Below are 23,488 nucleotides of genomic sequence, written 5' to 3' on the forward strand. Positions count from 1 at the left end.
GATCTAGGAATTGGAATTACCAGGGGCGTAAAAAAATAATTTTTTTTTCTCTTTATGTATTATATATATTTTTTATAATACAATAAATACAATCAAAAAATAAATTATACCATAATATATGCATCACAAATCAAATCAAACTCATCAAATTATCCAAAAAAAAAATCAAAGTAACTATTAAAAATCTTCATCTAACGAGGTCACAAACACATAATAATTTAAACTACTTACGAAACAAACTAAGCACAATTAAATGACTACTAGTGTCTAAGAAAAATGAGTATTTTTAGTGGGCTATTAGCATACGGCTATTTCTTTTAGAAAAGCCTCAAATCTCAAAGCATAAATTACATTAGAGTCTAATCCTACATAAAAGAGACTAGAGTCTAAATTTAGCCAAAAAAAAAAAAAAAAACTACTACATTTATCTATAAACTATGACTAGAAACACTAAAAAAAATTCACCCACTATCTTTTTTTAATAATAAACTATTATCTACTCTCTCTCCATTGATAAAATATAAATTTATTCTCTCTCTCTCTTTAATAAAAAATATCCTCATTTCTCCACATATTGACCATTTGAACGATAAAAAGAAGGCCAAGGTGCCCTGATAATTTTTTCTACTAGGGGCACCCTTCAAATTTTGATTGAAAATCCTTAATGAATTTTAAAAGAGTTCTACTGTGGGTTTACCGCCCCCGTGTCGCCTCTCGTGGTAACCGCCATCATGCAGTAGAGAGTAAAATCTTATTTTCTTCACTTCTTCTGGTTTGTGTTTGTATGGAGGTGCAGAGAAAAATCTAGAGGACCAAGAATTGAAAAAGTGCTAAAGTTGAGTAGGTGGAAGCATTAATTATATGCTGAGGTGTTGATTGATGAGAGATATAGGTGAGGTGGCTTATGGCTTGAGAAAGAAAAGCCATTTGTAGTCTCTACGTGGGGCAAGTAAAGCAGGCTTCAATTACTTTTTTATTTTTTTAGCTATTTTTTATTGGGTTTTTGTCAATTATATAAGTAAACTCAGATAGAGAATTGTCTTAATGTATTGTTTCTCCATGCACCCAAACACCTACTAAAGTTTGTTATGCAATTTTATTTTATTTTTTGAAAATAAAAATCAAATTAACCATTTATTTTGCTATAATGAAATAAAAAAATCACTACATGTCTTCCTTTTTTTTTTTTTTCTTTTTCATTTTTTTACCAAACATTAGTAATTGTAAAAAGAAAATAAAAAAAAACACTTAAGACATGGTACCAAAAATTTGGAGACAATTATGCCCCTACAATAACAAGGACCGGATCCCCTCTAGTCCAAACGGACTGGAGGGGATCCAAATGCAACCCTTAAAGTTTTTCAATGGAAATTTTTTTTAACAAAATTTTAGAGACAAAGTTCTATTTTTCTATGTAATTTCAAACATGCTCATAAGTTATTAAGTCTCTAGACTTTTCATCATTTTGTAAGAATATACTAGTCAACTAACATATCAATCAACTAATTTCTTAGTATAATTAGAAAAAAAAAAATCTAATTTCTTAGTACTATTTCCTACAATATCTCTTTTCAGGTTGATTTTTGGAGGACAGTGAATTTCAGTCGACAAAAAAAAGAAAAAGTATCAAATAAATGATAGTCATATAAGCTTCATGAAGAATAAATTTTTTATATTGTGTTATGAAATATTTTTATTTTAAATTGTATTTATCATTTTGTTTATGTTATAAAAAATAAAATATTATTTTATTATTTTAATGTCGCCCCTACTAAAATCAATTCTTGGCTCCGCCACTGCCTATTTATATCCCAAGTATGTTTGCTGGTATCCTTGACCAACACCAAAGTTGCTTGAGTGTCATTTCTTATTAAGTAGAAAGATATGGACATCTTCCATTGGTATCTACTTCAGCTTCTAATCCTCTGCATTTCTCTTTCCTTCATCTACCGCATTTACAGACGCAAACCCATTTCCCTCAAGCTTCCACCAGGCAGAAAAGGATGGCCTATCATAGGTGAAGCTTTGGAATATGCCATGGCCAACAAAAATGGCACTTCAGAGAAATTCATAACCGATAGAATGAGAAAGTACTCCCCACAAGTGTTCAGAACCTCCTTTTTTGGAGAGAACTTTGCTGTCTTTTGTGGTGCCTCTGGGAACAAGTTCTTGTTTACAAGTGAGAACAAGCATGTCATCGCATGGATGCCGCGCTCAATATTGAAAATTTTTCTTTTTCCCACCGATGTTGAATTTTCTGTCAAAGTAGAGATAGCCAAAATACATGCCCTTCGCCCTCAGTTTCTCAATCCAGAAGCTCTGCAACGTTACATACCCATCATGGATTCCATGTCAAAACAACACTTGGAGACAGATTGGTCCCCTTGTAAACAAGTGAAGGTTAGTTAATCACCGCTTATCTCAAAAGCAAACATTTATAACACTAGGACCTTTGCTCTGATATCATATTAAATCACCATTTATTCTAGAAGTTTAAGCTAGCCAATATATAGTGTTAGAATATTTTATGTTCTTCTTTATTATATTTCCTTGTAGGGTTTATATATTCCCGTTATGTTAGAGTAAGTCTATTGTTTTTTACACACTACTCATTGTCTCTTTATAAATGCAAAGTTATGTAATACAATTCAATATATGTAGTACTAAAACAACGTAGCCCATACATCTCTCCACTCTTTTTTATTTTTCTTCCATATATATTTCTATATAACGAATGCATTTAATTATTAATTAATTTATAATACTATGTGAAATGAGAAGATTGGCAAAGATTAATCATTGAATTTATTATAGGTTTTCCCAATGTTAAAGAACTACTCCTTCGAAGTGGCTTGCCGGCTGTTCATGAATATCAAAGACCACGACCAAGTAACCAGATTTGCATATCCCTTCAGTCTTGTTTCTGCTGGCCTCTTCTCCATTCCTATAAATCTTCCGGGCACAGCTTTCAGTCGTGCAGTGAGTGCAGGCAAACTCATTCGTGAGGAGCTTTTGGGCATCATTAGAAAGCGAAAAATGGAGCTCTTAGAGAATATTGGATCTTCACAAGTAGACTTGTTGAGTCGCCTGCTCCTTGTAAGGGATGAGAATGGCAGAGGAATGGAGGAGAAGGAGATCGCTCATATGATTTTAGGTTTCTTCATCGGCAGCTATATGACGGTAGGTGCTACCATTACAGTCGTCCTGAATTATCTGGCGGAGTTTCCCCAAGTATATAGCAAGGTCTTAAAAGGTACATTTTTAATATAACCCTCAATAAATGAGACCCAACACATAAACTATTAAGTGTACGTGGTTTGTTTGGTTGACAGAACAAATGCAGATTGCAAAGTCCAAAGGTGAGGGTGAGTTGTTGAATTGGGAAGACATTCAGAATATGAAGTATTCTTGGAATGTGGCATGTGAAGCAATGAGGTTAGCACCACCTGCTCTCGGAGCATTCGGAGAGGTCATAGCTGACTTTAGTTATGCAGGTTTTACAATTCCAAAGGGATGGAAGGTAAGTAACGATTATGCGTACATACGAGCCAACAGGGGCGGAACCAAAATTTCTCATTGTAGGGGCAAAGCATTAACCACGCTATGGTCCCCCCGCCCCCTGGTTCCGTTCTTACAAGCCAATCTAGAATTGGCTCGGGACTTACTTTTTTGAATCCAATTTCTTGCAGACATACTGGACAGTAAGTTCAACACACAAAAATCCAGAATATTTTCCTGATCCTGAGAAGTTCGATCCTTCAAGATTTGAAGGGAGGGGGCCTGCACCATACACTTTTGTACCATTTGGAGGAGGACCTCGACTGTGCCCTGGAAAGGAATATGCACGAGTAGAAATTCTCACTTTCATGCATAATGTGGTGACCAAATTCAAATTGGAGAAAGTAAATCCGAATGAAAAGTTTATATACAATTACAATCTGTCACCTATTCCAGAGAATGGTCTTCTGGTTCACTTACACCCTTTCAATAATTAGTGTCAAGAGTTGGTGTCTCAACCATGGTTAATAAACCCTTATTCCAGAATCTGTCACATCTAATAAGAGAACACCATGTTACGGTCCTTTAAGATGGTCTTCAAATCTCTTAATAGTTTATTTTATATAGATTTGTCTTTATTTCTATATTAGTCTTTATTTTCATGTAAGACTCTTGATGACTCAGCCTAGTTTATATTTCAATAAGAGCTGCTGACTCAGCCCTAGAATATGTAATAAATCATCTATTTAAAGCGGTTATGATATGAAAAAAATTAATCCCAAACCATTGTGTTTGAAAGGTCTAAGTTCCCTTAGAACCTAATTTATCCTGTTACGAAATTAGGTTCGTAACACACCCTCAGCAATAATTTGTTATCTGCAGGTATCTTAGATCTCAAAATACGTTGTCTTAAAAATGCTGTATTTTCTTCTTTTATTTGACACAGAATTTTAATTTGATTTGTAAAACATTTTCTTTGCCTAAGCATGTGAAATTGGTGAAGTGCTTGCTTCTTAATTACACTACTAATTACTCATGTTGAAGTTTGCATGATCAGGCAAGTGTAATATGCTTTTTGCTGGTCCAAACACAAAAAGAAATGCCACAACCAAGGTGCCTGTTGGAGGGTACATTGATAAGCATAGAGCATTGCTCTTAGAGGAATGCTAAATATCACATTTTTATTCAACAATTAATTCACATACTGTTAAAAAAAAAAAAAACCCAAGAGTTGGTTGAGACTTCCAAATCAATATTAATGAATATATAGTTGTGAATTAAAACGTGATCACATATAAAATGAAAATCTATTTCTATATATGCATGAAAGACTGGATTAGATGACTACTAGGTTGCGCCTGTATTGTCCCATCAAAGAATATGAAGACGTGAGGGGATACTCGGCCTCCATATGGCTTCAAGCAACAGTCCGTTGCTTACATGAACTCTCATGCTTAGATATGGCTTGAGACGCTTGTTTAAAGCCATACAATGATTTATGTAGACAACACACATGATTCAAAAATTGTGGATGCGGAAATTCAGGAGGTTAAACCAGAAATTCAGGAGGTTAAACCATGTAGACTTTTTCTTCTATAAAACCATAAAGAAAGACGTTTTGAATACCAGTTTGCAATTAGCACCAACTAGAAGAGACGACAATGGAGAGAATTGTGCGAACGCTAAAGGGTTTGGCAACGAGTCTTAAAGTTTCTGAAAAGTCCAGCCCTTGTTGTTGATGATAGCCTTTGGCAATAAGGCGGGCTTTGTAACGCTCAATGAGCTATTAGCCCGATGTTTGATGCAAAATACCAACAACATTTTTGTTTTTAGAGATAAAGCTAGCCGTCCACACTATGGGAGTATCTGGAGAGTGGTTTTATGCCTTCTCTCCAAGACTCCAGAGCCTTAAATAGAGGAGCTTGTAGGCATCGGATGCACATGACATGCACCCTTGCCTCCTCCACATTATTCACATCTATTTCCTCCTTTCTTTTTTGTTATATTTTGCTCCATTCTGAACATGCATGGTTGCTAGATAAAATTTGCCAAAACATTGCTGCACTTCATTTCTAGTGGACAAAGTTTTACTCTAAATTATTATTTTTTTTTTTAAGAAAAAAAAACAATTAATTTATTAAATTGATATTTGTCCTTATAGTATTTAATTGTCACGTTTTCTATTAAAATGAATAGTAAAATCATATATTCTGATGAGAGATTTCTGTTTAACATAATGGATGAAAAAAAAGTTTCTCCAAACTTAATTTGGAGGAAAATTTTGTCAATTTGTAGTAGGCAATAGTAATAAAGAACTTGGAAAGTAGAGGCCATGACCGTAATCTCCAATTTTTATTTTCTTCCTCTCACCAGAATAAGTAATGTTATAGATCACATTTTTATCTCAATTTGTTAATGGGTTACTGCTGATTAACGTTACTTTTTTTGTTATTTTTGTCTCAATTTGGAGGAAAATTTTGTTCATATGTAATACCGTTGATTGATTGTGCCAAATTAGCAAGGTGTGATAAAACTGAAATAAAAATGTGGTGTATAACATTACTTTTTTTTGTAATTTTTTTTTTTTTTAAAAAAAAAAAACTGTTATAAGTTTGTAAACTGTCATATATAACAACACCAATCATTGGGGCGGGGCGGGGGGGAGTTTATTTTAAAGCAATGAACCAAAAATTCCATATTTAGTATTTCCTATTCATGATTAAACTTATAGATCCCATAATATACATAAACCTGGTTATAATAGCAGTTGGGGTACAGTAGACACTAGGACCATTGAGCAGCTCATTAATTAGGACTGTCCTTTATGATTGAGAATTTCAGGCATTTGTAATTTGCAATGGGTGACACAGAATGAATCGCACCATCTCAATGTAGGGGAAAAAAAAAAAAAAAATTTTAATTAAGGTCAAATGGTATGGTTGATTTACACTCCTTCGACGAGTTTTGTGTTTTGCAGTAGTTGACCTTCTTAAAAGAGAAATGATTATTATTATTATTATTATTTTGCCATAAGTCTTCTCCTGTTCTTTTACTTTTTAAAATTATCATTGAATCTGTAATCTTATATGAGTTTTATACACGAGTTCTACAGATTCAATAATAATTTTGAAAAATAAAAAAATAAAAGGGCATATAAATTAGGTTGGCAATGAAATAATGTCTAAGTGCTTTAGGCTTTAAGCCTTTAATACCCAAAAGCACATATTACGTATGTTATATATGATTCTATGAAGGATAAAATGCTAGTTTACAAACTAGTTACCTTTCTATTTCTCTCTCTCTCTCTCTCTCTCTCTCTATTTTATTACTAAAGACAAATAACAAAATTAGACTAGAGAAGAGTGGAGAAAATCTTCTTCGTATTTCACTTGTATGAAAATACATCTTACGAAGCCTATAAATAGAGGCATTCAAAGACTAACTTACAAAGCTTTTACTTCTCCATATTTAATGTATTAAATAACAAAAAACTCATCTCTAAGTTAAGACTTCAGTTGAGAATTAAATAGACACATTAGTTTAGAAAAACTAAAGTCCCTTATTAATTAAAAGAACTTATAACTTCTACCATTTGGAAAAAACTTTCTTGTGTTTTGATTTGTTTAGTTTCCAACACGCCCCCTCAAATCAAAACCTCCTCATGCCAAGCATGTCTCTTAGACTCATGAAAATTGCACCTGATAATGGCTTAGTAAATATATCTGTTACTTGTTCAGTGTTGTGGCAATACTGGAGCTCTATTGTTTTCTGCTTGACGTGGTCTCTAAGAAAGTGGAACCTAGTGTCAATGTGTTTACTCCTCCCATGTTGCACTGGATTCTTTGCTAACTTTATAGCTGATTGGTTATCCACGTAAATCACAGTCGGTTCTTCTTGTGAATGTTCCAGTTCCTTCAAGAGATTCCTTAGCCATATAGTTTCACAAACAGTAGACGAAGTCGCCACATACTCCGCCTCACAGGTAGACAAGGCTACAATTCCTTGTTTCTTGGGTGTCCAAGAAAATGCTGTAGAACTAAGATAGAATACATACCCAGTAGTACTTTTCCTCTCATCATGGTCACATCCCCAATTACTATCTGAATAACCAACTAATTTTGCTTCATCACCATAGGCATAGAATAAACCAAGATTCAGAGTGCCTTTGATGTACCTTAGGATCCTTTTTGCAGCTAACCAATGAGTCTCCGTTGGTGCCTCCATGTATCGACTCACAAGTCCAACTCCATAGACAATATCTGGTCTTGTGATCGTCAAGTACCTCAGACTTCCGACCAAACTCTTGTAAAGAGTTGGTTCAATAACTCGACCATCTCCTTCTTTTGACAACTTTATGCTTGTTTCAACTGGGGTATTCACAGAGTTGCAGCCATCCATCTTGAATTTCTCTAAAATCTCCCTCATGTACTTCTTTTGGGATATGAAAATTCCACCCTGTTGTTGCTTCACTTCAATACCAAGGAAATAGGACATCAACCCGTTATCTGTCATCTCAAACTCCTTAAACATTGATTGCTTGAATTCCTCGAACATTTCACCACTATTTCCTATATATAACAAATCATCAATATATAGGCAAATGATTAGAAATTCACCACGATGGTTTTTCTTCATATAAACAGCATGCTCATATGAACATTTAGTGAAGCCGTTCTGATGAAGGTAATTATCAATGCATGCATTCCAAGCTCTTGGTGCCTGCTTTAAGCCATATAACGCCTTCTTAAGGTGGTACACCTTGCTTTCTTCTCCTTCCATTATAAAGCCTTCCGGTTGTTGTACGTACATATCTTCTTCAAGGATGCCATTAAGAAAGGCTAACTTGACATCAAGTTGGTATATCTTCCAATTGTGATGAGCCGCAAGTGCGATCAACAATCTCACTGTGTCAAGTCTTGCAACTGGTGCAAAGACCTCTTCATAGTCGATGCCATACTTTTGTTTGTAGCCTTTAGTTACAAGTCTTGCCTTGTATCGAGAAACTTCACCTTCTACAGTGTGTTTGATCTTGTACACCCACTTGACACCAATAGCCTTATGGTTCTATGGGAGTGTTGTCAACTCCCAAGTGTCATTCTTTTAAATAGCATGTATCTCCTTGTCCATTGCGGATCTCCAACAATCTTCTTCAACGGCTTCTTGAAAGGTAAGAGGCTCAAGATCAGCATATAGGCAGAAAATATTAGTCTCTCCATCTTCTGTTTGCTCATAGATTTCCCTTAGACTTCTCATTTTACTTTGATTTGTGGAGGATTTGTTGCTGCTACCTCCCATAGAAGATGTAGAGTCCCTCTGTGCTGCGGACGGTGTGGTAGGCTGAGAAGATGATGGGGTACTTGGTGGAGCTTCTGTTGAGAGTTCTTCAGGCTCCTCTAACACTTGTTGTTCTTTGGCCTTCTCTTCATCGCTCCAGCTCCACACACTTTCCTCATCAAAGATAATGTCTCTACTAACCACTAATTTCTTTGTTAGTGAGTTGTAGAGCTTGTATGCTTTCGACTCTTCGCTATATCCGAGAAAGATACATTTTTCACCACGATCATCAAGCGTCTTCCTCTTGGATTCGGGAACTTGAGAATATGCAACACACCCAAAGATTCTTAGGTGTGTAACACTTGGCTTGTGGCCGCTCCATGCCTCTTGAGGTGTCAAATTCTTGACACTTTTGGTAGGACATCGGTTGAATAGATAAGATGAGCACGCCATAGCTTCTGCCCAGAATTGTTTTGGCAGCCCTTTCTCTTTGAGCATAGTTCTGGTCATATTAAGAATGGTACGGTTCTTTCTTTCGACAATCCCGTTTTGTTGTGGTGTGAATGCAGCAGTCAACTGATGCTTTATGCCTTGTTCCCTGCAATACTTATCAAATTCTTTTGAGGTGTATTCTCCACCTCGGTCAGAACGAAGAGTTACAAGCTTATGGCCACTTTGATTTTCAACAAGGGCTTTGAAGTTCTTGAATACAATAAAGGCAGCTGATTTTTCTTTAAGAAAATAAACCCAAAGTTTTTTGCTAAAGTCATCAATGAAGGTAATAAAGTATCTATTACCTCCTAAGGACATGGGCTCTATTGGTCCACGTATGTCGGTATGAGCCAGTTGCAATGGTGATGTTGCTCTGCAAGATTTGCTGCTGCGAAAAGGAAGTCGTGCCTGCTTGCCAAGTATACATCATTCACAAACGTTGCCCGGTGGCTCGATCACTGGTAACCCATGCACCATGCCAAATGAAGATAATAGCTTTAGGCCGCTGAAACGTAGATGGCCAAAGCGAAGATGCCACTGCCATGACTCAGTTTCCTTGAGTCCATAGAAGCACTTCTTAGACTTTGTGTTAAGATGTAACGGGAACATGCGATTATTGGTCATTGGAACACGAGCCACAATTCCTCCACATGTATCTCTCAAAATGAGAGAGTAGTTCTCCATATGTATGGTGTACCCCTTCTCGAGCAACTGCCCAATGCTAAGAATATTGCTTTTCATATTAGGCACATAATAAACATCAGAAATGTACCCTTTCTTACCATCATTTTGATAGATTTTTATCTTCCCTTTGCCTTCAACTGAGAGTTTGGTGGAGTCTCCCAAGTTCACTTTTCCACGAACTCCTTCTGTGAGTTCAACGAACAAATCTTTCTTCCCACACATATGATTGCTTGCACCAGAATCGAGGTACCAAACCTCATCTTGTGAATCTGAAACATCATGAGCGAGAAGTAAAATAGAATAACTACGAACCTCATGTGTTGCTTCTGCAACATTTGCTTGTTCATCATCTTTGTGCCAACAATCAGAGGCATAGTGTCCAAACTTCTTGCAGTTGTAGCATTGGATATTCTTGGAGTTTCCACGTCCATATGTGGATCTTCCTCTTCCTCGATAACCTCCTCGTCCTCGACCTCTGAAACTTTGAGTCTCCTGTTGACTTTGACATGGTTGTTGGAAAATACTACGCCACCAGCCTCTACCACGACCACGATAGGAGTTGAATTTGCGTTGATCATTTAGAGTCAGTTTTGACTCTAATGCTTGTTCTAATACACTAGAACTAGCATTCTTCTGCATCCTTTGCTCATGTACTTGTAATGAACCCAACAACTCCTCAATTGTTAGCTTCTCCAAGTCCTTAAACTCTTCGATAGCTACAACAACATGTTCAAATTTAGAGGAAAGGAATCGAAGTACTTTTTCGATGACTTGGATGTCATCAACCATCTTATTGTTTCTTTTCAAACCATTCACGATTACCAGCAATCGTGAGAAATAATCAGTCATTGATTCTCCATCCTTCATGTGAAGAGCCTCGAACTCGCCCCGTAATGATGGGAGACGGACTTGTTTCACCTGTTCGTCTCCTTTGAAGATGGAAGCTAGAATCTCCCATGCTTGTTTACTTGTCATTGCTTCGGCAACTTTCTCGAAGGTAGACTCGTCCAATGCTTGATAGAGTAGAAACATGGCCTTTTTATCTTTCTTCCTTTGTTTCTTAAGAGTCTTCTTCTCATCTGCTGTGTATTCAGCTTCCTCCTCCTCAGTGGGTTCCATAAATCCGTCGGTAATGACTTCCCACAGATCTTGAAACCCAAACAAGGCTCTCATTTGGATAGATCATGACCCATAGTTATCTTTTGATAATCTAGGGATTTGTTGTTGGACTATGTTGGAACCCATTTCTAGAAAGGACAAAAATGGGAATTGGCACAACTGGGCTCTTATACCAATTTGAAGGATAAAATACTTGTTTACAAACTAGTTACCTTTCTATTTCCCTCTCTCTCTTATTACTAAAGACAAATAACAAAATTAGACTAGAGAAGAGTGGAGAAAATTTTCTTCGTATTTCACTTGTATGAAGATACATCTTACGAAGCCTATAAATAGAGGCATTCAAAGACTAACTTACAAAGCTTTTACTTCTCTATATTTATTGTATTAAATAACAAAAAACTCATCTCTAAGTTAAGACTTCAGTTGAGAATTAAATAAACACATTAGTTTAGAAAAACTAAAGTCCCTTATTAATTAAAAGAACTTATAACTTCTACCATTTGGAAAAAACTTTCTTGCGTTTTGATTTGTTTAGTTTCCAACAATATATAGAATGTAGAGTTTGTAATATTAGTAACTATACAATGAGTAGGTATCTTACGTACTCTAGCTAGTCGATAATATTTGAAGTATATCTAATCTAGCTAATATAATAGATAATATTTGAACTAGTCTATGAGCCTTTTGGCTATTTTGTTGAGCAAAAGCCTTAAAAAGGCTCCCCATCCGGCTGGCTAAAATGGCCTTAGGATGTTGCGCTGCTACAGTTTGCTTACCTACTGTAACAAGGTTATATATATATATATATATATATATATATATATATATATATGTATATATATATAATATAATATAATATAATAATCGTCCCACTATCTTATAATATATTTTAACTTCTCTCAATAAAAAAATAATCTTATCAAGTCATGCATGTGTTGGAACTATGAACGTTTGAAGAAAAATGAAATAAAAATAATAATAAAATGAGAATAAAGGAGTAATATTAAATGATAGAGAAAGAATATTTTAATGAGATAATAAAAGTGCTAAGTTAAAATGTTGAGCTTGGTGCTTTAAAAAAGTGTGAAGCTAAAATTGATAAAAGTGATTTTTTTAGCTAAATTTAGCCAAAAAAATTACTGAGCGGGTTGTAAATACTCTAAGAACTATAATATACTGTAAACTCTTAGACTATGACATAAATATTATCTCCTTCTAGTGCTTTTCATCTTTATCTAACAGGCAAGACCACCCTTAAAATATGGTTGGTATGTTTTTTTCTTTCTACTCTTTTCTATATTATTAATGTGGTTTGTTTTCAACTGATCATTACAAACAAATGGTTGAGATTTAGCGAATTGTAGACACATGCAATTTTTGCCGTATGCATGTTTGCTGGTTCTTGCCCAACACCAAAGTTGTCTTTATTGATTGTCATTTCTTATGAAGTAGAGTAGAGAGATATGGACCTCAGCACTTCTCTTTCTTTCTTGAACTTGTGCGTTTACATACAAAAACCCATTTCCCCCAAGCTTCCACCAGGTAGAAAAGGATGGCCTTTCATAGGTGAAACTTTGGAATATGCCAAGGCCAGCAAAAGGGGCAATCCAGAGAAATTCATAGCCGACAGAATGAGCAACTACTCACCATACGTGTTCAGAACCTCCTTGCTTGGAGAGAAGTTTGCCGTCTTTTGTGGTGCTTCTGGGAACAAATTCTTGTTTACAAGTGATCAGAACAAGCATCTCACCACATGGTTGCCGCGCTCATTGGATCAAATTTTTCTTTTCCCCACCGATGCTGAACATTCTACCAAAGCAGAGTGATGCAGCGTGACTTAGTAAGTTGAAGCGAAAAACATCAATAAGCAGCGGATAAATAACTCTAGATCTAGATTCTATCAAAGATCTAAGAATTCTTCTTGACAAAACTAGATACTCTCTATGTTTTGAAGGAAAAGAGGAATAAACTCAACTCTAAGTATTCTCATTAATCAAAATCAATAATAAACAGCAACTATTTTCTCTGAAGGCTATAAGCATATATTTATAGCCTAAAACCCTAAAGTTAATAAAATATGACATAAATACCCCCAAAACCCTAAACCTAATAAAATAACGAAATAAAGACTCACGAAACCCTAACCCTAATAAAATAACAACATAAAGTCGATTTAAGATAAAAAAACGCAAAAAATTAACATAATTCAGCTCCGTGTGCGATCGATCGCAAGTACACGTGCGATCGATCGCACAACCAGAGGCTTAGTGCGCAAGTGTTTGGAATTGTGATCGATCGCAAGTACATGTACGATCGATTGCAGTTGCAGGGGACCTACGATCTGCATCATTCTCCCCTTGTTGGAGAGAATTCGCCCTCGAATTCGGCCGGTTCTTTCCACGGTCCTTTGGATGCTTAGTCAACTTATTCCACTCGCCCTTCCTCAAGATCAAAACAAGGCAACACCCCAAAATAAACTTGGCGCTTCTCATCATCGAAATACCTTGATGGTTGTCATGAAAGCCCCACACACCACTTGGCAATACTACAAATTTGCCGTTCTTTTCTCGTTCCTTCTCCCTTTCACGTGCCATGAAGATACTCAAGGACGGGTCAACTGTTGTTTCCCTTGTGAACATATAATTCTCCTCATCCGCATAGAACTCATCACAATTGTTGTTAGGAGAATTTAAAATACTTTGAACACCAAGAAAATCAACATAACCCTCTTCATCATTATAATTAGGCACTTCACCTGAAAAGTCTTCATCAACCTCTTCATAATTGTCGATGTCACCCGTGGGCTCTTCCTCTTCCCATTGATCATCTTCGGGGTAGGGGCCGCCAAACATGGGAGAAAAACCATCATCTTCACACTCGTCCTCTAGGTCGGATGCCAAAGGTCCTTCAATCAGTTCTTTCTCATCGACATCGTCATCATAGGTTGGTGGGGAATCCCAATTCACGAATCCTTGCGAAGGATCTTCAACATCTTCATGTCTGAACTCTTCATCAATGAATTCAGACTCCTCAAACTCTTCATCCACAGATTCTTTTTCCTCAACAGAATATGGATTTGGTTTATGGATTTGTGGTTGGCAAGTAAGGGTCCAATTGCCCTGTCGTGGACTCTTCGCTTCACTCCATGTCTCCCTAAATACCTATTTTTTGTATGATTTGTTTGTTTTCTTTGTCACAACCATAGACCATTGTCTCCAATTTTTTGACTTTTGACCCATGGTATAACTATGGGGCAAGAAAGCGACCCGCATATATTTCAATAGTTTCTTCCAACTATTGATCTTCAATTTGCCTTCTCGCTTCCTAGTTTTCTTCAGTTGTTGCCATCACACATCAACTCTTCCCCAGAATGTATGTACCACCAAAGAGACTTGTTGTTCATCGGGCACCCCGTTGAATTCAAAAACCTCTTCAACAGCCAACACCCAATCCAAAAATTCGTCGGGTTCTAGATCCTCGTCGAATTTCTGAATTTTGAGTTCGAATCTACTTACCCGCCGATTGGCATGAGCTTGCGCAAGGTGCTAACGTCCGTACGTTCGGCGCTCCGCAAACGGGTTTCTAGATCCGTTCCCATGTTGACCACACAAGTTGGCTAATTGGGTAGTGAGGTCTTCAATTTGATCCCTCATACCCCTGAATCGATCCTCTGTGTGTTGCCAAGGTTCAGCGATAGATTTGCCTTCCGCCTCCGCGAATCGCGGTCTTGGTTGGCGACGACAATTGTTTGGCCCACCACTCATGTGCCTCAAATGAATCGCCGGTTGCTCCTTAAGTGATGCCTCTGTGCGCACGTGCACCTCGTTCATGTTTGCAAAGCAGTTGCTCCTCCCTATTCATGGAAAGTAATTGAGCTCTGATACCAATTGATGCATCGTAACTTAGTAGGCTGCAACGAAAAACATCAATAAGTTGCGGATAAATAACTCTAGATCTAGATTCTATTAAAGATCTAAGAATTCTTCTTAACAAAACTAGATACTCTCTAGGTTTTGAAGGAAAAGACAACTGTTTTCTCTGGAGGTTATAAGCATATATTTATAGCCTAAAACCCTAAAGTTAATAAAATATGACATAAATACCCCCAAAACCCTAAACCTAATAAAATAACGAAATAACGACTCCCAAAACCCTAACCCTAATAAAATAACAACATAAAGTCGGTTTAAGATAAAAAACGCAAAAACTTAACATAATGCAGCTCCGTGTGCGATCGATCGCAGGTACAAGTGCGATCGATCGCACAACCAGAGGCTTGGTGCGCAAGTGTCTAGAATTGCGATCGATCGCAAGTACATGTGCAATCGATCGCAGTTCCAGGGGACCTACGATCTTCATCACAGAGGCAATCAAAATGCGTGCCATTCGCCCTGATTTTCTCAAGCCAGAACCTCTGCAACGTTACATACCCATCATGGACTCCATGTCAAAACAACACTTGGAGAAAGATTGGTCGACCCCCTGTAAAGAATTGAAGCTTTTCCCACTCTCAAAGGAGTACACCTTTGCATTGGCTTGCTGGCTGTTTATGAACATCCAAGACAATGAGCAAGTAACCAGATTTGCAAATCCCTTCAGTCTTGTAACTGCCAGCCTCGTAGCCATTCCGGTAAATCTTCCCGGTACAACTTTCAATCGAGCCGTTAAAGGAGGCAAACTCGTTCGTGAGGAGCTTTTGGGCATCATTAGCAAGCGAAAAATGGAGCTCTCTCAGAATATAGGGTCTTCACAAATAGACTTGTTGACTCGCCTACTCCTTGTAAGGGAAGAGAATGGGAATGGAGGAGAAGGAGATCGCTCATATGATTATAGCTTTCTTCTTTGGCAGCTATGATACGGTAGGTGCTACCATTATAGTCGTCCTGAATTATCTGACAAAGTTTCACCAAGTATATAGCAAGGTCTTAAATGGTACCTTTCTAATATAGCCCTCAATAAATGAGACCCAACACGTAAAATATTCAAGTGTACGTGGTTTGTTTGGTTGACAGAACAAATGCAGATTGATAAGTCCAAAGGTAAGGATGAATTGTTGAATTGGGAAGACATTCAGAAGATGAAGTATTCTTGGAATCAATGGAATGTGGCATGCAAAGCGATGAGGTTAGCACCACCTACTCAAGGAGCTTTCAGAGAGGTCACAGCTGACTTTAGTTATGCAGGTTTTACAATTCCAAAGGGATGGAAGGTATGTAGCAATTATGCATATACAAGCTAACTGGGGCGGAATCAGGATTTCTCATGAATGAGGCTAAAATCTCACCCAGGGGTGTGAACCAATTTTCTCAGCAGGCTCTGACGCGGCAGGGTGGTCCCAAAAAAAAAGAAAAAATTAAATACTTTTAAAAATTAGCTTTTGTACTCCCAATTTTTTTTTTTTTAAAAAAAATGTTTACCCCAAAACTCAATATTCTAGTTCCTCCCCTGCCTCCACCCCCACCCCTGGTTCCGTCCTGGGAGCCGTTCTAGAACCTGCTTGGGATTTACTTTTCTGAATCCATTTTTTAGCAGACATACTGGACTTTAAATTCAACCAACAAAAATCCTGAATATTTTCCTGATCTAGAGAAGTTCGATCCTTCAAGATTTGAAGGGAGGGGGCCTGCACCGTACACATTTGTACCATTTGGAGGAGGACCTCGACTGTGCCCTGGAAAGGAATATGCACGAGTAGAAATTCTCACATTCATGCATAATGTGGTGACCAAATTCAAATTGGAGAAAGTAAATCCGAATGAAAAGTTTACATACAATATATCACCTGTTCCAGAGAATGGTCTCCTGGTTCACCTACACCCTCTCAATAATTAGTGTCAAGAGTTGGTGTCTCAACCATGTTTAATAAACCCTTATTCCAGAAGCTGTCACATCCAATAAGAGTACACCCTCAGCAATAATTTGTTATCTGCAGGCATGTTACATTTCAAAATACTATGAAATTAAGTTCAAGTTGTCGTAAAAATACTGTATTTTGTTCTTTTATTTGATACAGAATTTAAATTTGATTCGTAAAACTGTTTCTTTGCCTAAGCATGTTAAATTGGTGAAGTGCTTGCTTCTTAATTTCACCACTACTCTTGTTGAAGTTTTCTTTTTTCTGCTCCAAACACAAAAAGAAATGCCACAGCCAGGGTACCTGTTGGAGGGTACATTGATAACCGTAGAACATTGCAAAGGTCCTTTACTGCAAAGTCAGAAATAAATTGTTTGAGACAGAGAGTTTAGACCCCAAGAAAGAAATTGAAATAGCCAAGGTCCTTTACTGCAAAGTCAATATTAAGTAACTTGATGACTAACTCAACAGCCACAAGATATGACTCGTTCAAGATAATGTTGTCAACATAAATAAGGAATAGATAATCGAGGATCCTTGGCGGAGAATGAATAAAAAGGTATATGCTCTGGAGCCAATAAAATAGAGTGTATAGAGACGAGTGCTAAGTCGGAAAAACCATGCTCGGGATGCTTGTTTAAGGCCATACAATGATTTATGTAAACGACACATGATTCGGAAATTGTGGATGCGGAAATCCAAGAGGTTGAACCATGTAAACTTCATCTTCTAGAAAACCATGAAGAAAGGCATTTTGAATATCAATTTGCTGTAAGCACCAACAGAAGAGATGACAATGGCGAGAATTGTGCGAAAGCTAATGGGTTCCGCAACGAGGCTAAAAGTTTCTGAAAAATCCAGCCCTAATTGTTGATAGCTAGCCTTTGACAATAAGACGGGCTTTGTAGCGCTCAATCGAGCTATTAGCCCGATGTTTGATGTGAAATACCAACAACATTTTTGTTTTTAGAGGTAAAGCTAGCCGTCCACACTATGGGAGTATCTGGAGAGTGGTTTTATGCCTTCTCTCCAAGACTCAAGAGCCTTATTGCCTCCTTCACATTATTCACATCTATTTCCCTTCTTTCTTTTTGTTATATTTTGCTCCATTCTGAACATGCAAGGCTGCTAGATAAAATTTGCGAAACCATTGGTGCACTTCATTTCTAGCGGACAAAGTTTTACCCTAAATTAAATTTTTTATTTTAAGAAAAAAAATATTTAATTTATTAAATTGATATGTGTCATTATAGTATCTAATTGTCACGTTGTCTATTAAAAATAAAGTAAAATCATATATTCTAAGGGCATATTTATGTTTAACATAATGGATGAAAAAAAATTTCTCCAAACTTAATTTGGAGGAAAATTTTGTCAATTTGTAGTAGGCAATAGAAATAAGGAACTTGGAAAGTAGAGGCCATGATCGTAATCTCCAATTTTTATATTCTTCCTCTCACCAGAATAAGTAATGTTATAGATCACATTTTTATCTCAATTTGTTAATGGGGTACCACTAATTAACTTTACTTTTTTTTGTTATTTTTGTCTCAATTTGGAGGAAAATTTTGTTCATTTGTAATACCGATTGATTGTGCCAAATTAGCAAGGTGTGATAAAACTGAAATGAAATAAAAGTGTGGTATATAACATTACTTTTTTTTTGTAATTTTAAAAAATAAAAATAAAACTATTATTGGTTTGTAAACTGTCATATATATGAACAGTACCAATCATTTGGGATTTGGGAACCAAAAATTCTATATTTAATATTTCATATTCATGATTAAACTTATAGATCCCATAATATACATAGACCTGGTTATAATAGCCGTTGGGGTACACAGTAGACGTACACTAGGACCATTGAGCAGCTCATTAGGGGCTGTCCTTTATGATTGAGAATTTCATGCATTTGTAATTTGCAATGGGTGACAGAATGAATCGCACCATCTCAATGTAGGGAAAAGAAATTAAAAAAAAAAAAAACAAAAAACAAAAAACAAAATTAAGGTCAAATGGTATATATGGTTGATTTACCCACCATCGACGAGTTTCGTGTTTTGGGGTGGTCGACCTTCTTAAAAGAGAAATTATTCTTTTTTTTGTCACAAGTCTTCTCCTATTGTTTTATTTTTCAAAATTATCATTGAATTTGTAGTCTTCTTATGTGAGTTTTATACACAACTCCCACATATTCAATAGTAATTTTGAAAAACAGAAAAATAAAAAAGAACATACAAATTGGGTTGGCAATGAAATAATGTGAAAGTGCTTTAGGCTTTAATACCCACGAGCACATCTTACGCGTATGTTATATATAGATAACATGTAGAGTTTGTAATATTAGTAACTATACCTTTTTCTTTTTCTTTTTTTTTTTCTAAGCTAGTCGATAATAATTGATCTACATCTAATCTATATAATAGATAATATTTGAACTAGTCTAAGAACTATAGTATAATGTAAATTCTTAAGACTATGAGATAAATACTAATAGATAATATTTGAACTAGTCCAAGAACTATAATACAAAGTAAACTCGATCTTAGACTATGACATAAATATTATCTCCTTCTAGTGCTTTGATCTTTATCTCTAACGGGCAAGACTACCCTTAAAATATGGTTTGTTTGTTTTTTTTTCTTTCTACGCTTTTCTATATTAATAATGTGGTTTGTTTCCAGCTGATCATTACAAACAAATGGTTGAGATTTAGCGAATTGTAGACACATGCAATTTTTGCCTATTTAAATCCCAGGTGTGTTTGCTGGTTCTTGCCTCGCACCAAAGTTGCCTTTATTCATTTTCATTTCTTGTAAGTAGAGACTAGAGAGAGATATGGACCTCTTCCTTGGGTATCTACTTCAGCTTGTAATCCTCAGCATTTCTCTTTCTTTCTTGATCTTCTGCATTTACAGAGACAAACTCATTTCCCCCAAGCTTCCACCAGGGAGAAAAGGATGGCCTTTCATAGGTGAAACTTTGGAATATGCCAAGGCCAGCAAAAGGGGCAATCCAGAGAAATTCATAGCCGACAGAATGAGCAACTACTCACCAGACGTGTTCAGAACCTCCTTGCTTGGAGAGAAGTTTGCTGTCTTTTGTGGTGCTTCTGGGAACAAATTCTTGTTTTCAAGTGATCAGAACAAGCATCTCACCACATGGTTGCCGCGCTCATTGGATCGAATTTTTCTTTTCCCCACCGATGCTGAACATTCTACCAAAGCAGAGGCAGCCAAAATGCGTGCCATTCGCCCTGATTTTCTCAAACCAGAAGCTCTGCAACGTTACATACCCATCATGGATTCCATGTCAAAACAACACTTGGAAACAGATTGGTCAACCCCTTGTAAAGAATTGAAGCTTTTCCCACTCTCAAAGAAGTACACCTTTGCATTGGCTTGCCGGCTGTTTATGAACATCCAAGACAACGAGCAAGTAACCAGATTTGCAAATCCCTTCAATCTTGTTACTGCCGGCCTCGTATCCATTCCAGTAAATCTTCCGGGTACAACTTTCAATCGAGCCGTTAAAGGAGGCTAAGTCGTTCGTGAGGAGCTTTTGGGCATCATTAGAAAGCGAAAAATGGAGCTGTCAGAGAATATAGGGTCTACACATGAAGACCTGTTGACTCGCATGATCCTTATAAGGGATGAGAATGGCAGAGGAATGGAGGAGAAGGAGATCGCTCTTAGGATTATAGGTTTCTTCATCGCTAGCTACGATACGGTAAGTTCTGCCATTACAGTTGTCCTAAATTATCTGGCAGAGCTTCCTCAAGTATATGCCGAGGTTTTAAGAGGTACATTTTTATTAGTGGAAACTTCACTTTAGACCATGAACTACCTAGCATTTTGAGAAGACTTCCAAAATTTAAAAATTCTCAATTTACACTTCTGCACTTTCAATTTTAATCAATTTACTCTTCTGTTAGTTTTAACCGTTAACTTCTAACAGAAATGCCTAAAAAAAACAAATTACCCTTTGGTTTTCTTTTCTTCTTTTTTTTTTCTTTTTTTAAATTTGAAATAAGGGTAAATTTTAAATTTTATAAAAAAGTCAGAGATATAAACATCATTTTATCACTTTTAACATTTAGAGGGGTAAATTGATTGAAATTGAAAGTTCAGGTTGTAAATTAAGAGTTTTTGAATTTTGGAAGGTCTTCTCAAAACGCGTGATAATTATCTTCACTTATTTTAAAAATTTTAGCAAATAAAAAATTATAATTTTAATCATTTAATTCAGGATTATGTTAAAAAAGTGTTAAATATATTAACCACTTGTTATCTTTAACCTCAAAAAGGGTTAAGAGATGATCCACAAATGTGTAATCATTATCACTTGCTATCTTTGTAGCCACTCTGTTAACAACCACATTGTAAATCTTTAAAAGTATTGTCGTGTGGTGGCTTGCTTTCCACAAGTCAAGTGTGGCCCCATTCTTGTTGATTTTTGTTGTCTCATTTTTTTTTTTCTTTAGCTTCTTTGTAGAAGCTTTGAAAGAACAACACCTTTAATTATTGAAGACAACCATTCGGTCCTTCAATGAAGAAGATTGGCTTTGTAAGAGATTTGATACACCCGTTTTGCTTCATTTGTTTCACTTGTATTCTCTCAGTTTTGGAGTACGGAAAGGCCAAGGAATTAAGAGAAGTTTTCTCTTTCTTTATTTCTTTTTTGCGCGATAGTGAGAATTGGGTGAACCTGATCTTTTGGATTTAAGTAGTTTTCTTTGTAATACTCTTTATAAATGATAGTTAATTTCATCTAGATCATCTTCGCCTATAGATGTAAGCTTGTTAAGCCAAACTACATAAATTTTGGTATCTTGTGTGATTGTATTATTTATTATTTTGTGATCTTTGAATTATTTTGTCGCAACAAGTATCGATGATACAAACCACTGAATGTGGTACAAGAGTAGAAACAATTTCATAGACATTTGTGTGTTTTTTTAGGCTCAGCTCTCAACAAGTGACACTCAACATATAGAATATTTAAGTGAAATTGAATGTGAATTACGGAGATAAAGTTCAAACTCAAGACCTTTATTTTAATACCATGTTACACTACAACTTATCCTACATAAAGACAAAAAATTGTAAATTTAATCATTTAATTCATATTTTAATAACCACATCAAACACAATAAAACATATTTTTGAATTTGATATGAAAGTGGTTTGTTTGGTTGACACAGAACAATTGCAGATTGCGAAGTCCAAAGGTGAAGATGAATTGTTGAATTGGGAAGACATTCAGAAGATGAAGTATTCTTGGAATGTGGCATGCGAAGCAATGAGGTTAGCATCTCCTGCTCAAGGAGGATTCAGAGAGGTCACAGCTGACTTTAGTTATGCGGGTGTTACAATTCCAACGGGATGGAAGGTATGTAACAATTATGCAAATACAAGCTAACAGGGACGGAATCAGGATTTCTCATGAATGAGGCTACTGCCCCCGCCGCCTGGTTCCGTCTCTTGAAGCTGAACTAGAACCGGCTTGAGATTTACTTTTGTGAATCCATTTTCTTGCAGACATATTGGACTGTAAATTCAACACACAAAAATCCAGAATATTTCCCTGAACCAGAGAAGTTCGATCCTTCAAGATTTGAAGGGAGGGGGCCTGCACCATACACTTTTGTACCATTTGGAGGAGGACCTCGAATGTGCCCTGGAAAGGAGTACGCACGATTGGAAATGCTCACATTCATGCATAATGTGGTGACCAAATTCAAATTGGAGAAAGTAAATCCGAATGAAAAGTTTATATACAATCCATCACCTATTCCAGAGAATGGTCTTCTGGTTCACCTACACCCTCTCAATAATTAGTGTCAAGAGTTGATGTAATAAACCTTATGCCAGCAGCTGTCTATCGACAAACAGAAAAATATCAACAATTGAATGGTTTGTATTTTCCACACTTCCTCCTTCGGTGGTTTTTGTTTTTGTTTTTGTTTTTTTGTTTTTTTTTTGTTTTCTTGCGTGGGTTTACACCAAATACAAAGGTAAGAAAATAATGATACAATCTATACGATTTGCTGTAGCCATAGGAGTGATTACTGATTTGGCAAGAGCCATATTACTTCGATCTTTTGAGTAAATCCACAATGTACTTCCTCTATGTGAGAAATAAATGGTTAGAGACAGAGTTTCGACCCCAAGAAAGAAATTGAAATAGCTAAGGTCCTTTATTGTAAAGTCAGTATTAAGTAACTTGATGAGTGACTCAATGGCCATAGGATATGAATCGGTCATGATAATGTCGTCAACATAAATAAGGAAATAGATAATTGAGGATCCTTGGCAAAAAATTAATAAAGAGGAATATGCTTTGGAGCCAATAAAACAGAGTGTATAGAGACGAGTGCAAAGTCGGGAAAACCATGCTCGACATTTGTTTAAGGCCATACAATGATTTATGTAGACAACACACATGATTCAGAAATTTTGGATGAGGAAATCTAGAGGTTGAACCATGAAACTTCCTCTTCTAGGAAACCATAAAGAAAGGCATTTGGAATATCAATTTGACGTAAGCACCAACTAGAAG

The 23,488-nt window shown here is 36.3% G+C and overlaps 1 protein-coding gene and 2 pseudogenes across 1 annotated transcript; all 3 read left to right on the plus strand.

The window, feature by feature from the left end:
* Positions 1 to 1,875: 1,875 nt before the first annotated feature.
* On the plus strand, positions 1,876 to 4,189 carry LOC132190472 (beta-amyrin 6-beta-monooxygenase-like). The gene is made up of 4 exons (XM_059605472.1): positions 1,876 to 2,400; positions 2,815 to 3,253; positions 3,333 to 3,520; positions 3,690 to 4,189. The coding sequence occupies exons 1-4, from the start codon at positions 1,885 to 1,887 to the stop codon at positions 3,993 to 3,995; spliced, it is 1,449 nt and encodes a 482-aa protein (XP_059461455.1). The 5' UTR covers positions 1,876 to 1,884; the 3' UTR covers positions 3,996 to 4,189.
* Positions 4,190 to 12,533: 8,344 nt separating this feature from the next.
* On the plus strand, positions 12,534 to 16,973 carry LOC132189484 (beta-amyrin 6-beta-monooxygenase-like; annotated as a pseudogene).
* Positions 16,974 to 19,765: 2,792 nt separating this feature from the next.
* LOC132190626 (beta-amyrin 28-monooxygenase-like) lies at positions 19,766 to 22,822 on the plus strand (annotated as a pseudogene).
* Positions 22,823 to 23,488: the final 666 nt, after the last annotated feature.

This window comes from Corylus avellana, chromosome ca8 (genome assembly GCF_901000735.1).
Source record: "Corylus avellana chromosome ca8, CavTom2PMs-1.0".
Lineage (NCBI taxonomy): Eukaryota > Viridiplantae > Streptophyta > Magnoliopsida > Fagales > Betulaceae > Corylus > Corylus avellana.

Coding starts and splice junctions, on each gene's coding strand:
- LOC132190472 (XM_059605472.1), top strand. CDS start 1,885: ATGGACATCTTCCATTGGTATCTACTTCAGCTTCTAATCCTCTGCATT. Junction 2,401..2,814: donor CCCCTTGTAAACAAGTGAAG/GTTAGTTAATCA, acceptor AATTTATTATAG/GTTTTCCCAATGTTAAAGAA. Junction 3,254..3,332: donor ATATAGCAAGGTCTTAAAAG/GTACATTTTTAA, acceptor TTTGGTTGACAG/AACAAATGCAGATTGCAAAG.